This window comes from Rhipicephalus sanguineus, chromosome 5 (assembly GCF_013339695.2).
Source record: "Rhipicephalus sanguineus isolate Rsan-2018 chromosome 5, BIME_Rsan_1.4, whole genome shotgun sequence".
Lineage (NCBI taxonomy): Eukaryota > Metazoa > Arthropoda > Arachnida > Ixodida > Ixodidae > Rhipicephalus > Rhipicephalus sanguineus.
In genome coordinates this window covers 84,212,351-84,227,555 of record NC_051180.1, presented here as the reverse complement: position 1 = coordinate 84,227,555, position 15,205 = coordinate 84,212,351, and the positions used below count along the sequence as shown (strand labels likewise).

General features: G+C 43.2%; 1 protein-coding gene across 1 annotated transcript in view; it reads right to left on the bottom strand.

Moving 5' to 3' along the window:
* Positions 1–12,516, bottom strand: part of LOC119393918 (probable mitochondrial glutathione transporter SLC25A40) — a 52,185-nt gene extending 39,669 nt beyond the window's left edge. The window contains exons 1-5 of the mRNA XM_037661111.2: positions 12,228–12,516; positions 9,565–9,767; positions 4,501–4,568; positions 3,513–3,640; positions 1,408–1,482 (exon numbers count right to left, since the gene is read on the bottom strand). Coding sequence (XP_037517039.1) covers positions 1,408–1,482; positions 3,513–3,640; positions 4,501–4,568; positions 9,565–9,767; positions 12,228–12,306 — 553 coding nt within the window. The 5' untranslated portion in view covers positions 12,307–12,516. The remainder of the gene's footprint in view (positions 1–1,407; positions 1,483–3,512; positions 3,641–4,500; positions 4,569–9,564; positions 9,768–12,227) is intronic.
* Positions 12,517–15,205: the final 2,689 nt, after the last annotated feature.

Sequence of the window (15,205 nt, the reverse complement as noted above, 5' to 3'; positions counted from 1 at the left end):
GCCTCCGAAGCGACGGCGACTGAAAAGATGCTGGAGATGCGCACCCGACAATTCAATCGCCGCTCTACGCCAGGGTACGCAGACGTTCAATCACTCTGTTCGGATGATCTGAGCGAGACTACAAGGACCATAGTGCGTGAAGAGCTGCGAAGAATGTTCCCGCCGACCCAGCCTCAAGTGGCCTAGAACGAAACTACTAATGTTCGAGAAGAAATCCAGCAGTCGCTGAGCATCCCTGAACCACCAAAGCCTCAGCTACAAGCCATGAGCGACGCACAGTTAGAGGGACGGATCCTGGAGCGAGGTCACTGAGGAGGAGATGCGCAAGTTCGTCAGACTTCTGGTGTACAGAGGAATCGTCCAAGTCGCGCGCCTGCATTGCTATTGGAGTCGACGACACATATTTTCAGGCCTTCTTCCACCATCAGTGATGCCACAAAAAGGGTTCAAGGTGTTGTTTGCCTTCTTGAGTGTCTCTGATCCCACGGGAAGTTTCACCGTGTGTCTTCTCTACTGCAACACATGAACGATTCATCCGCGCTATTTTTTCAACCGTGTCGGAACCTTTCCGTGGATGAGGAAATGGTGAAATCAAAAGGTCAGTCTGGTATTTAGCAGTACATGAGGGAAAAAGTGGTCGAATGGGGATACGAATTATGGGTTTTGGCAGATTCGGAAGCGGGGTGCACTCTTCATTTCAACGTATACAGGGGAAGGCGCCTCAAGGTCCCCAGCACCAACCACACAAAAAATGAAGAATACCAGAACTGCTACGAGGAAAGGAAAGTTAAGCAGAAAAAACTGGTTTTATGCGAAACACATGCAGCCAACCTTTGTTTCACAGCATCGAGAAACAACTTTGCGCGGTGGCATTATAGGCACTAGTGCTAATATTTTTGTATGTAAGTAACCTTTGTACTTACAAAGCTTACATCTGCAGTATTATTCTATTATGGCCTTGTATTAAAAAAATATATTTCGAACATTTTTAATGTTTACCCTTTTTTTCCGTCTTGCTACATTTTTCTTTGCTTTGATAATGTTCTGATAAAATGAAAAATAAACCTGTTGTTTAAAATTAATACTGTTGAAAAGAACAATTGTTCGCCTACTACTACTCGTCTATCATTTGATACCCTACACTTTAGCATCAGTTAATTTCTATGGCAGGAAAAAAATATTTCCTGGACTACCCAAAAGCAACAGATTTTTTCGCGGTCACAAAAGTGTTAAAAGCATGCCAGCCCATAGGGCTCATACGAAAACATTACATAACTAATGGTACTTAGGTGCTGAAGCCTCTCTCTATTGAAACACGTAATTTTCAGCTTCTTTAAACTGAGGTCCCGACTTTCTAGCACTCGTCTCCCACTCAAACAAGAAAGCGAGAAAAAAAAGTGTACAAACCCAGATAGCTAAGCCTCTTGGATTGCATCTTGGTACGAATCATCTCCAGAGGACTAATCACAGTGGCCGAAAACACTGTAGCGAGAAAAGAAACACACAACTGTTAAGACCATCTCACGCACACAACACATGTAACAGTCCTCCATACAACGCACAAAGAACGCAAAGTACAGTGGAGACGAAAAGAAATGCGAACACACCGCATCTACCTTCTCTGCTGTTGAGTATTTATTTTCAAGCGGTTGTAGCCTGGATGGTGATGAAAAGCCACTAGAATCGCCCTTGATACAATCAAAAACCATCTAGCATATTTGTATTGCCACCAAGGTCAGAGCGCGATGAAAACAGCGTGCCATGCTGTTCGCGTTTCCTTCCATCCCCCTTGTACATAGGAAAAATGCTTGTTGGATGGACTCTATAGAGTCTTGTCCCCGTATTTTAGTGTTGTTAACGGTACTGATCTAGCATATCAGCTCCGCCAGCAGACCCTTGCTACCCAGGCCGCACTGCTGTCTTCCTGTCTCTCAAAATTAATGTTGATAATTTTTCATCTCAATGCTAATTGCAAAATCAACTGATTTCTTTGAACTGTCTTTGTTAAACTCCAAGTTTATAACCTGTAGGGTAGCACAAAAGTACGATATGTGCCACCCAAAAAATGTGGCAGTGAATGTTGTCTGCAGTAGTCTAGTCTATTATAATTCATTGAAAGCAATGTTGTTAGTATGATTCACAAATGAATCAATTATAGTCTGCAATATACCTTTTGATGTATGAAGGTTTGTTGCGATGGATGTGGTTAACATTTTCGATGAGTCGAAAACACTCCTCAGAAATGAAGTACAAACTGTTTCACCAGCCGTGAATCTAACCTACTACTTAGCGTGCTTACTGTCTTCGTAAAAAAAAAGTAAATAAGAATATAAACCATCAAAGGCCAAAATAAAGGGCAATAATGCAGTTGCCCTGTTGCTCAAGCATAGCACAATGCACATAAGCTGGTTGTCAGCTGCCACTGAGTGTTCAGACCTGCTTGCAAGCAGCAACATGTGAATGTGAGATCTGGTGATGACTGCTGCTGTTACCAGCAAGAAGACAAGCATGTGCTGCAAAAACCAGATGCATGTTCTCAGATCAGACTGCTTTCCATATTGTAAATATGTACCACAAATACCAGAATATAACATGAAGGGTACTTTAAGGGTCAAAAAAAAAGTTATGCATGCGTTCAATACGACAATATTGGAAAAGCAATCGAAGTGGCCTGCTTGATGTCAATGAAGGTAAGTGGTCATCATTCGCGGTGCTTGACATGGCCAATGTTGCATCATTGTGCATTATTTATTTACGCGCAACGTTGTGCAAATCACAGCCAATGCATCTCCTGTGTGACGTGGAGCATATGTAATTAGAAGTCATTACGATCACTACTCTGTCTAAATTAGTGAAACCACCACAAATTGCACAGCTTTGCTGCCATACACAGGCATAGGCTTCCAAGTGTGCCTCAATCACTGCAAAGTTCCCTCCATGCAGAAAGCACTTCATCTTTTTTTTTTTTGTCGCTGCAGGTTACAGTTGCTCTCATCAGTCTACTATGAACTGTTGTGCTATAGTATAGCCCCAGCTGCATAAATTACAATCCACCTGCTGCTTTCATAGACCCCCCGCAGCAGCCCTTCCTAAAAGGGAAACAGGACGGCAGTTGGCACAATCACTGGTGTGGCATGAAGCTTTGGAATGATAGATCCAAAGCCAAAATTATGAATAGGTCTACGGGATAATGTGGCAAGTCTCAGTACCTGAATAAATATAATACAAGATGGAGGCTATGCATGTCTTATTTCATGAGCATGGGGGGGGGGGGGGGGGCAAACACTGCATGTTTGATCCCAGGGTGAGAGCAGACAATGGCAGAAAAATTCCTGCTAGAAGTGATCAGCCAGAGCTGTTAGCGATATCTTCCACGGTAAACCGCTCTGGGTACCCCAGCTGTCCCGTAGCTTTGACAATCAGGCAATGTCAACAACAGGCAGCAACAACAAAGCATTAGGTTGGCCAAAGTGCCAACTACAGCTACCACAGTTAACGTTAGGAAGCCATACCTCGAGCAAGGCCACCTGACAGGGCAGGGGCCCAAACAGTCTTGTGTCCGGAGAGGTGGTTAGAGAAGAAATCGCGGATCTGGTCATAGACTGTGAAGTAGATGACAGTGGCAGGCACAGCCATTACCCTGTTTAAAAGAATGTTATTAACTGTTAGACACAATACACGATCATTAAAATAGGTAATGACAACACAGATTTGGCAGCACTGAAGCATATGAAGGCAAGACAACTAATGCCAGTGCGCAACACACAAGCAAATGCAAGATGCACACACACAAAGTACACAGTGTAAACTTGGCACACTAGACATACTAAACTCTGCTAGATTCAGTTAAACTCTGAATTTTATTTCCTTTTAAGTGGGTATAGAAACATTGTTGCTGCTTTCTAACTGAGGAGGAAGTAAGAAAATGTAAAACAGACGTTTCAGAACAAAAGCAAGTGTTATATCTCTCTGCGGCATCGAAGTGCCCAGGCCTGCCAAGAGAAGGCCAATACGTGGACGTAACTCTGCAACTCTGTCACGAGTCCAAGAGGTTGAATATGTCATAGTAGGAAACAATGCAAAACTTCCCATCCAAGCACAGATTATTTTTACACTACAGAGTATAAAAATAATGAATTAAACCTTGATGAACTTCTCTCAAGAATTTGCAAGGTAAAGAAGTGTTGTTATATTGGCACAATGAAAAAAAAAATTTATTTCTTGAAACAACAAGGGCAACAGACTGTACAGGAAGTCGTTATGAAATTACAGTCCTAAGTTCTGGCTATCTGCGACACACAGACAGTATTTACGAAGCATGTTTGCAAACTAAGAAAAGCGCACTGCTATTCATTATTACAACATTGCTAATGCTGCTCAGAAATGTCATCAATGCAGGAATAAATGTTAAAAAATTATGTATAATTATTTAGATTGTACGAGCAAAGACATTAGCTCGGTAAGACAATTACAAAAGACCTGCATCAACTAAAAACTCACAAGGTTGGAGGCAAGCCACTCCATAGAGAGGTGACGCCTTCGTTTCTTGCTATCTTTATGAATGCATCCTGCAAGTTAGGGACACATTGGCAACAGCTCTCTATGGTTTACATTGTACATTCCTAACCCACAATAAACCATGGCAGTTAGGGCGATCTGGACCTGCAAGAAACTGCGTGACACGAAGGCATGTGATAGTTCTAAAAAGAGAGTGAAGGAGAAGGATATAGGGATGATAGGGCATCTGAAAATACAAATGTTTACAAGAAACTACACACATACATCATACTGCATCACACTTAAAAAATGAAAGCCAACCTGTGCACTTCAAAATTTTAAACTTGTGTATGCGCAGACCTGGTGAGGGGCCACTTTACCAACACTTAACTTTTAACTTTCTAACAGAGCCCAAACACAGCAGTAAACTTGGAACAGCACAAACTGGCAGGCAAGACCGTGTTTTGAGACCACAGTGCCCTTGCTGCTTTCTATTTGGCTTGTTTCAGGAACTCATCTCAATAACGTTTCTCGAAAGAGATGCTGCTGATGTCCCTTCTCAACCAGAAGGCATACAAAGGCAAGGTCGGAGCCTGATGAGTAAGAGCTTCTAGACGGCTAATTTATTTTAGATAAAGCTTAACAAAAATTTGTAATATTGTGGGACAGTTGGCAGGTATGCAAATAACAGCGTGTACAAGAAAAGCTAGTTCTGCAGGTAAAGTTTACCTCCATTCCTTAAAGGGCCAGTAAACAACCCCGATGTCCAAAAATTGTAATGAAAAGAAATATGCGCACTTTTGCTATGTGAACATGCTGCCGCAAGAATTTTGCGAGTACGTGCTATAATAAGGAAGTTACAGGGGTTAGAACATCCGTTTCAGCTGGTTTCAAATTTTCGCGGGGCCTCACCACCCTTCTCCGCCACATGGAGGAAAAGGCGTAGCCCGTCGTCGTGACTCCGCCCACTTCGGCAACGTGACACAACGTCAACAATTGACGTCATGGGCGAGCTCGGTCAGTCGCAATGCACTTCGGCTTGCTGCGGCTCCTGGTTGTTTATTGTTTATATTGTCGCACGTGCTCCGTAACTTGACGGGCAGTTTTCGGCTCTTCACTATTTTTAAACCTTTGTGACAGTTCACAATGCAGCAGGAATGCGTGCTTGCTTTCCGAGACGTCGAAGGGGTGCGAGAGAAAAGCCTGGAGAACCCCGCTTGCCGCGCGAGCAAGCGCGACCCGTCCGAGCTACCGGAGATTCCCCTCTCCCCGCTGAACAACGCTTCGCCTCATGTCGAAGGCGAAGTGCGTGCAGGTGACAACTGCGCGGCCGAAACCGCATCACCGCAGGGCCAAAAAACAAGGTGCAGTTTCGTAGAGGTGGGTGGGAACAGGAACTGACGTTAACTTGACAATTGTTTGTTGAGACCTGGTTTAGACCAATCGAGGAGCTCAGTGCTACGTCATCTCGGCGATCGCCGAGTTGACGTCACTGCGCGTACGAGGAGGATTGGTCAGGCGTAGGAAAGAAGCGCGGGAATTGTTTTTCGAAATGAAGGGTCTGCGCGGCGCGCAGCGCTGTAATATTCGGAAAACGTGATCGCCGCGGTCTACTGTACGGATTAGCGAGCTTGTTTGGCGGGTGTAAAAAAAAAGTCGCAGCCTGTTTACGGGCCCTTTAACTATGACAGTCGAGGAGATTAACTTTCAGAGCTGCAGAACACACTACTGTAAAACCCCGAGCAAGCGACCCCCCCCTGCAGTGAGAGAAAATGTGACAAGATTTCTAGGAGGTTGCGGATCAAAATTCAAGATGACGGTGAAAGAGCCGCTAAGAATAAAGAATGTCCACCCGTGTTTGTAACAAAACACTTTATTGAATACGCATACATTCAATGTTTTCGTTTTGCCCTTGTTGGGCGCATACAAACAGTGAATGCAACTGTGAAAATGGCAGGAGGGGAGGGGGTATTTCAAGTTTCCTGAAAAAGGGAGGGGGGTACTTGTTCAAGTAGGGGCACTTGCTCGGGATTTTATGGTAGTCATGGGACCCTGTGTATACATACAATGCCACAAACAGGCCCAACCACAATAATGGTGGCCTAGGCAGAAACTTCTGTTCTGTGCAAGACAGCCAATTTGGAATTTTGCGAAAGGGCCTGTGGTCAATGTAATGTCTCATGATGTGAGACACAGCAGGGTAAATCTTTAGCATCATCCACCAGGAAGATGGGGTGATGAGGAAATTGACCAAGACTAGAAGTGAATGCAAAATTTTTATTTGAAAATTTTCCTGTTCTTGGGTTGATCATAAGCACAATTCAAGGAAACTACAGGTTTGCAGCAAGATCAGAGCCTCAAGTGATTAACAAAAGTCATGAAAGGAATTTCACTAACGAATGCCAGGGAAGCATTAGATCTAGCAGAATTCGTTGTTCAATAAACGTTAATTCTTCGTGGGTGTACTGAACAGTGTTGCTAAGATAATTTTGCCTGCATGAACCATATAAGCATCCTTTGTTTGCAAGGCCATAAACTGACAAGAGGTTTTTCAAGAAGGATTTGTCAAGACAGATGAAAATGGTGATCTCAATTTTACTTCTTCACAAGTGACCTATGGCATAACGTGGTTTTCTCAAATACCATGCCAACATGCGTAGTTTCATAAAAGAGTCATGCAGGTGCGTCCATAGTATAATGCCCCCCTACAGAGTTATGTTACAAAGTGTCTCCTTTGTCCCGTCTGTTTCTGTGCTGTTATAATGAGCAGCTATGTTGCATCCACTGAATTAAACCATTACTTAATGAGGTACATAAATGTAGTATTTAGGATTGCGCCAGAATATATACGATGAGGTAGTACTACACGACCCTCAGTTTCCACTAGATGTGCACAAGGATGGCATTGCATCACTTAGCACTACATGATGTAATGAGGGTAGGGGTGGATGTGGGTAGATGGACACATTGTGGGCTCAGGTGCTCCTGCGAAAAGTACTCCACGCTTTTTCCATCTAGTTCAAGTATGAAGAGTGAGCAAGAGTACTTAAAAGCAATGCAAAGGAGATAGCAGTGCCCCTTTTTTTTTATGGCAGAGTATTACTTGTGGCAGCAGACATCAGCAAATGTGCGATAACCAGAACTAGTTATTGAAGTAGGGTTTCGTGAAAACCTTTAATTATTTTCTATATGACATGTTATTACTGGTAACAAAGTTTGGAAGTCCTTAGGAGATGAGAAGAGTGAAAATATGGCTTTATTCGTATGACCCTTTGTCCGTGTGTTCATTGAGCTTTACCTGCAGTCTCCTTAAGGACTGTTCACTTGGTAGGAATGCTCAGGTATTACCATCAGCTTTGGGATGTTCATTCTGAACTCTTTCGCAAATGGTTCCTCACATAACGTCTTCCCGTGATGTGCGAAGATGACTTCGGGGAAAAAATACTATTTGAAATGCCAACACATTTCTCTGCAATTCTAGTGAAGAATATCTTCGAAACTAGTCTTACCCTCACGACCCACACTAAGTCAGCATGCCACTGATTTGTTTCGATTTTGCGATAGGTACCTATGCCACAAAGCGATCACTTGGGGACTTAAATAAGTTTGTTTATTCAATCTTTTAATCAGTGATTATCTCAGATTTAGTGACAATCACGAATTTATTAAACTTAAGGATGGTAATATAATATTAATCATAACATCTGTGGTTTTACGTCCCCAAACGTGACATGGTCACGAGGCATGTCCTAGCGGAGGGCTCCGGAAGTTTTGACCACCTGGTGTTCTTTAACGTGCCCTGACATGGCACAGCATTCAGGCGTCTAGCATTTCACCCCCACTGGAATGTGACTGCCGCAGTCGGGATTGAACCCGCGACTTTCTAGAAATCGTAATATGTCGGCCCCCAAATATAGCATTACAATCTCCAGTTTCTGATGAAAAATGATGGCAGCTCTCATTTGAGGCTGGTAATCCAAACAAGCGAATGTACAAACAAGAAAACAAAAGCAAAGGCCAGACAACTTGTCACCTTAGATGTACGCCTTCCAGGCTTTGAAAAGTTGAACTATCACTAGAGACATTCAGCAGAAAGACAGCAATGAGAATGGAAAACGATGTTCCACAACTTCATTTCCATCACATGAGGTCCAATTGAGTTTGCAAATTTATTAGTCATAGCCTTTGCATACACAATAGACCCTCTTCACAATTTTAAAGCTAGCTTTCTGCTATGCAGTTTGCTTAAAGGGACACTAAAGAGCAAAACGATTTTTCTCGCATTAGTAAAGTAGTCTTCCACGATACTAAAAACACCACGCTTGCTGCGAGAAGACGCTTAATAAGCGAGAAAACGCGCAAAAAGAAAATACAGGTGGCGACGCCACCTTGGAATTCTCGCACCATTTGCCATGACGTCACATATTTTTGACGGCGCCTGCTTGGGCCTACGTAGTTCCGAATCGGTTAAATCGAAGTACATTGTCCTCTGAGGGGGCCAGAGACTTGACATAACGAGTTTGTGGAAATTTCGTCGAGCCAGTGGTGACAAAATACGTTAAATGCTCTTTGAAACCTTTTACGTCACGAATTACAAAGTTCGGCGCGAAATTTAAAAATGAAACTTTGAACTTCGTTTTCTCCTCTGATAATAAACCTATGGTGGTGAAATAAACTACACAAGAGTTTTCCGAGCACACTTTATCAATCTAAACCAATTCATTGTTTCTCTTTAGTGTCCCTTTAACTAATGGCGGCAAGTCACTTACTGCAAACAGCGCATTCAAGCACAGTTTGCTTGCGCTATGACGTGGAAAATGTAGACTTGGCTCTCTTGACCTAAACACGCGTAATAGACAAGCCCGAGCATGTGCAACTATGACCTCGTCTCCACTTGAAGGACGACAGGTGCCGCCATTAGTTGGGTGAATATGCAGTGCAGGGAAGCACACTTGAGGATGTTGAAAAGGGTCAATAGACAAAATGAAGGGTAAAAAGTAAAATTAATCATTCGACACACTAGGAGCCAATAACGAAAAAAGAAAGGGCATAAATTTTCATACTAACCAATGTGCCATTGAAGTGGCCGGGTCTTTTGTACCACTGGCTTGGTGGTATCATGGCTTGGTGTCCATTGGGGCCATTGCCATTTCCATTTAAACAGTAGCACATGTGCTCCATGAGCCCATTACAGTACAGGAAGCACTTGTTTCTAACAAGCTGCTTCCGCTGTGCTTGAAGCCGTATCTTGACCACATCCAAGGGTGTGACTGTTGAGTACCAAAAGAAGGAACACATGTTGATTAAAGGTACACTTAAGAAGGGAACAATTTCATTCAAATAAGAAAACTGCCCTTTTACACATATGACAAGCATCCTGCCCTATATCTATGTGCATGTGTGTTTTGGTGTCTGTGTCTGTACACATATATATACGCAAACTGTGTTTCGAGGGGGTTCAACCTACCCCTTCTTTGGCTATACTGCTTACAGGCTTATGGGATTGTCTAGCAGTAAAAATAAATTACATTGCGTTCTAATGGAGATGGGAAGTTAATGTAGTGAGTTACATGAAATTTTATTGTGCTGGAGTGACTAAATGCACAAAGAAAACACTTTGAAGTACACGATGTCACAATGACGTGTGCTGGAGTTTCAATGAGACTGAAAAGTGAAACTTTGGCTTTTATTCCGTCTTGTAATAGGGAATCTATGATGGTGAATATAATGACAATGGAGTGCTAAAATAATCATTTATCAGTCTAAAGTGAGTCACTCGTTCCCATTAGTGTCACTTTAAAGAAAGCAAAGGGGATTTCAAAAATACAATTACAACAGTATTTTTCCCATATAAACTCATGTGTTTGTTTTACTTATTTCCAGATGTATGAGAGGCCAGAGTAAGGACCTTTTTTTAAGGCGTGGGTGTATATCAATGTATATCAATGCACAACATTAAAGAATTATCAATTTATATAAACAGCTTTTCCTTCAGAAATGGACCAGTGTAAGTAACCGTATGATATACCAGTACAAAACAAATGAATATAAGTAAAAAAAATGATAACTGAGAGTGGATCAAGAACACTGTTGCAGTGCCTTGGCATGTACTGGTTGCTTCATTGCTCTAATGAACACATTAAGACAAAGACCACGAGTATAAGACACACAACATCTCCATGTATGTTTATTTAAAATGCTTCTTATGCCCTTGCCCTCATCATTTTTAGTGATGGTATTTTCGCTGACAGCGAAATAATTCCCCTGCTTGTGACGACAAAGAGTGCACTTAGGTGAAAACCCAGTCTTCTTGTCAATTTGTCAACTGAACCAGCACCAGGGTAATCTCTGTGCCTGCTGACCATTACAGACTGATATGCCATGCACACGGCTCAGCAAAACATGAGTGGTCAGACTGACTAGATACGGAAGCAAAACAAACCAGAAACACGGAATCTGTGACACTGTTTCCATGTGTGCGCCTACTGACGATACTTGTCTATTCATTTTTACATACTGCAGGTTCCTTAGGCTATTGAAGGTTTCAGGATAATGTTATACATCAATTGTAGTAAAAAATCACTTAGTGCCAATAGACGAACGTCACCAGGCGAATAATTGCAATGTCTAATTCTTTAACAAAAGAAAGAACAGTGCTTGTACAGGTCTCTTCTGCGTTTAAATGTTTAGGTACTGAGATCTTGGTAAGGATAAGAAAACTGGATACGTTCATCTAGACGGGAGTTATTTTTTCCTACAAACATTCATAGTGGTCATTCCCCTTCATGAAACAGTGTGCAAAACACAAGTATAAATACAAAGAAATAAAGAACTATGTAATCTGCAGGCTCTAAGTAACACTGATCATTTATTCAGCTATGTCCTTGAGGCCTGAACACGTCGCCTTGAGTTAGCCCCGTGGAGCAGCGCCAAGGAGAATAACGCACGAGGTGCCAAAACGTGTCGCCATTGACGTTCCTTTCCTCGTAGCACATATCCTCGTTTGAAGTGCACAGTAAACAGCCTGTAGAGAACGATGGCCTCCTGCCTATCTTGTCGCACTACGTTCAAACATACACTGACAACGCGCGCGTTTCGTTTCCGTACACAAAACAGTGTTTGTGGTGAGCACAATGCTGGTGGCAGGCGTTCGGTTGAATCCAGGTACTCTACTCAAGCACTGAAACTAAAGAACGCGGCACTGGCAGTCACATTAAAAGCGGGCAGAACGTAACAAGAAACCCCACGTAAAATGCAAAATAACACAAACAATTCAAGCACGTCGACCACAGGCGCCGTTAAACGTCTCATCTGCTATCGCTTACTGTGATCTGACTGAAATGACAAAACCAAACATGCGGGGAAAGTCGCTTATTTGAATGAGTGGTCTTCTACTTTAATGTAATCACTGCGGTGGTTTCGAGCCAACGCGCAAGAAAATGTAAGCCCGATATATTCAACACAAACATAGCAACCTACACTGGTAAGACAGCAGCTGAATTTCGCGAGGTTCTATACTTGTCAGTGCGGCGCGAAATTTATGGCAGAGACGACAGTGTGAACATGTCGTCACAAGCCGAAAGCAACGAGCTTACGCAATGTAAGCACCGCGGCTCCAAAGCCGCTGGTGTGATACCACTAACCGTGCAGTTTTTTGTGTGCGTTCAAGTATCGTGATTGCTGCGCTGATTTCGTTTACGACAAACAAACTTCCCAGGCGAGATACTCACCGAAAAAGGACGTCGTCAATGCGCCCGTGCATGAACATATCATGCGCTGTGATGCCGTGATGTTGTCGTGCGCTGCCATTGATATTGCTTGAAAGGCGTAAGGCGGAACAAGTCAAATACTCCTACTTCTATTACAAACAGGTAGATCATAACGAAAGAGTACATGAACCTGAATAGAAGCGGCAAACAGCGTCAACTGAGCAACACGAACAGCACATGGCTCCGTTAAATGGCACTTCAAGGAGAGAAAAGACGTCGCACGCTTCGCCTACGAACAAGGTTGCCAGCACCGACCTGTTGAGCCGCCAATTTTAGCCATTGCTCGGTGTGTCGGTGAATGGTAGCGAGTTTCGGTTTTCCCCAGCCGCTGGCTAGTACCAGATGGTCGTGGTTAGCACGGTCCACGGAGCAAGAATATAGTATAGCCTGAGCGCTGGTTCCGCCCAAGGTGGTTTCTTGCTACAGCACTACACAAAGTACAACGAAACATAAGGTTATTAAACAGGCAAATCGCGATGCATTTAAGAATAGTACCACAGAGAAGGTTTTTCTTGTCTGAGAGATGCGAATAAACGCATCAAATAGTGATATTGGCTGCTTTGTTCGTGAGGTTAGAACCTCATTCGGTAAAGCACGTTTCGTAAAAGAAGGGAGCATATCTCGTAAGTCCATTATCGACAACCGTTGGCCCATTGATACAGCCTGACAGATATACCCAAGAACGCAGTCACCGGTAGCTCTTCGGTCATGTCGTTGTTACTGGACAAGGTCTAGTGTAGAACATATGATCAAATCACCCTTACGATGAACCATGGGTCATTATGATGCAGTATTTTGGTTATTTTTAGCTGCCAATTTGTTTTAAACCTGAGCAGGCCAACTATACAGGGTGTTTCAAGAAATGTGTCCAGTATTTTTTAAAAATCACAGAAATGAGGTATCTGCGTGCTACCTGCGGCGTTACCTTTACTGTGGGAGAGGGAATATTGAGATGCGTACAAACATTAATTACGGCAGTAATTACAGAAATTAAGAAAATTAACTTTTTAACCGGTGGAAATAAGTGGTCGAGTCAAATGGGCGAATGGAAGTCCTTCCTGAGAATAGCCCATAGCCGCTTTGAAATTTTTGAAAGGCGGCCACTGGTAATCACCGCGGAGCGATGAAATCTGGCTAATCTTGCTGGCGATACCGAAACCTACGCACCAAAAAGAGCGTCTGCCATTCACTGCGGAAACGCCCTCAGTGACGACACCGTTTGGGAGGGGGGGGAGGGAGGAGGATAAGCGTTGCCACGAAACGAAGTATCTAGATCAACGGATGATAACGTCGCTAGGTTATCCTCCTCCCCCCTCCCCGTGCGAGGGAAACAGTGTCGTCACGGAGGGCGTGTCCGCAGTGAATGGCAGACGCGCTTTTTGGTGCATAGGTTTCGGTATCGCCAGCAAAATGAGCCAGATCTCATCGCTCCGCGGTGATTATCAGTGGCCGCCTTTCAGAAATTTCAAAGCGGCTATGGGCTATTCTCAGGAAGGGCTTCCATTCGCCCATTTGACTCGACCACTTATTTCCACTGGTTAAAAAAGTTAATTTTTTAAATTTCTATAATTACTGCCGTAATTAATGTTTGTACGCATCTCAAAATGCCTTGTCGCACAGTAAAGGTAACGCCGCAGGTAGCACGCAGATACCTTCTTTCTGTGATTTTTTAAAAAATATTGGACACATTTCTTGAAACACCCTGTATATGCTTGCTGAGACGTTGAAGACGACTGGGTGTTGCACTTATGTATGAGGGAATAAGTGAGTAAAGACTTTATTGTAAAACAAGACATCAAAGTGGGTGACATTTTGGTTAGGTGGTCACGAAGAAGTCCGGGCGGCTTCTTCGGCTCTCTTGATGATACAAACGCACGGCATCCCAAACACGGCCTCCTAATGTTCAGTATTGTTCATTTCGTGATTCCTGTAATCTTCTGCTGAGCACGGTGACCTAATATGGAATAGATTCACTTTTTGCTTACTACGGTTACAGGTATGATAGTAATGGTCGGGCAGCAGTAGTGATAGGATACAGGGTTGGTATAAGGGTATTTGTCTGGAGTCGTCTCCAATCTACTTGTCACTTATTAAGCAATTTATGTGCTGATGCTAGGGTCAGAGAGAATCCCTCTCATATCAGGAATAACTCAGTACTACTATGTTACGTATGCATAGTTCATTTGACTTGACAATAAGCTCAAGGATAAATCAATCTTCGAAGTTTTATAATCGTGTGTCAGTCATTTACTGTAACTTTTACTTACGTCGTTATATTTCTTTGTCTTCACCTCTCAGCGGAAGACATATATGTGGTCCTAACTGAACTAGCTATTACTACTCAAAAGTACTGTTGTAATAGTAAAAAACAGCGCGAAAACTACAAGGACGAGACAGATATGAAACAGGACTAGTGCTGACTACCAACCGCTGCTTTAAATTCGTTAGCCCTCTCGTCAGATTATGCATATGACGTTGTGCACTGAATTACACGTATGCAATACATGTTTGCTAGCTGCCAGTGTTATAAGATTCAGCCACTGCAACTGACTGGAAGGCGCTATTGAGCGCTACAGGCAACTACTATACCGTCGCAGGATGCTTTGTAGACAAACAGCGAAATTCACGACTCTGCATGGTTGCGCCATGAACAAGGGCCTATATTGTTACCAATTTTAGATGGGCTAACATGGGGCTTCGCGACAAGCCTTTGCAAGTACATATATCAGGCCTGATTTTAACTGGCATATTTGACCTCTAGGCAGATGATTGTCGGTGATACTGCAGATTTGTCCTGACCTTATCAAGGGCTCCGGTGTATCCGCGGGCACCAAACAGTGGAACGCGTCTATCGTGCGTGAGGATTTCCCCTTGGCTAATGAACTAATAGATTTGTTGTCTTTCTTTTTTCAGTCTGTTAGGTCAGGTACGTAAAAAAA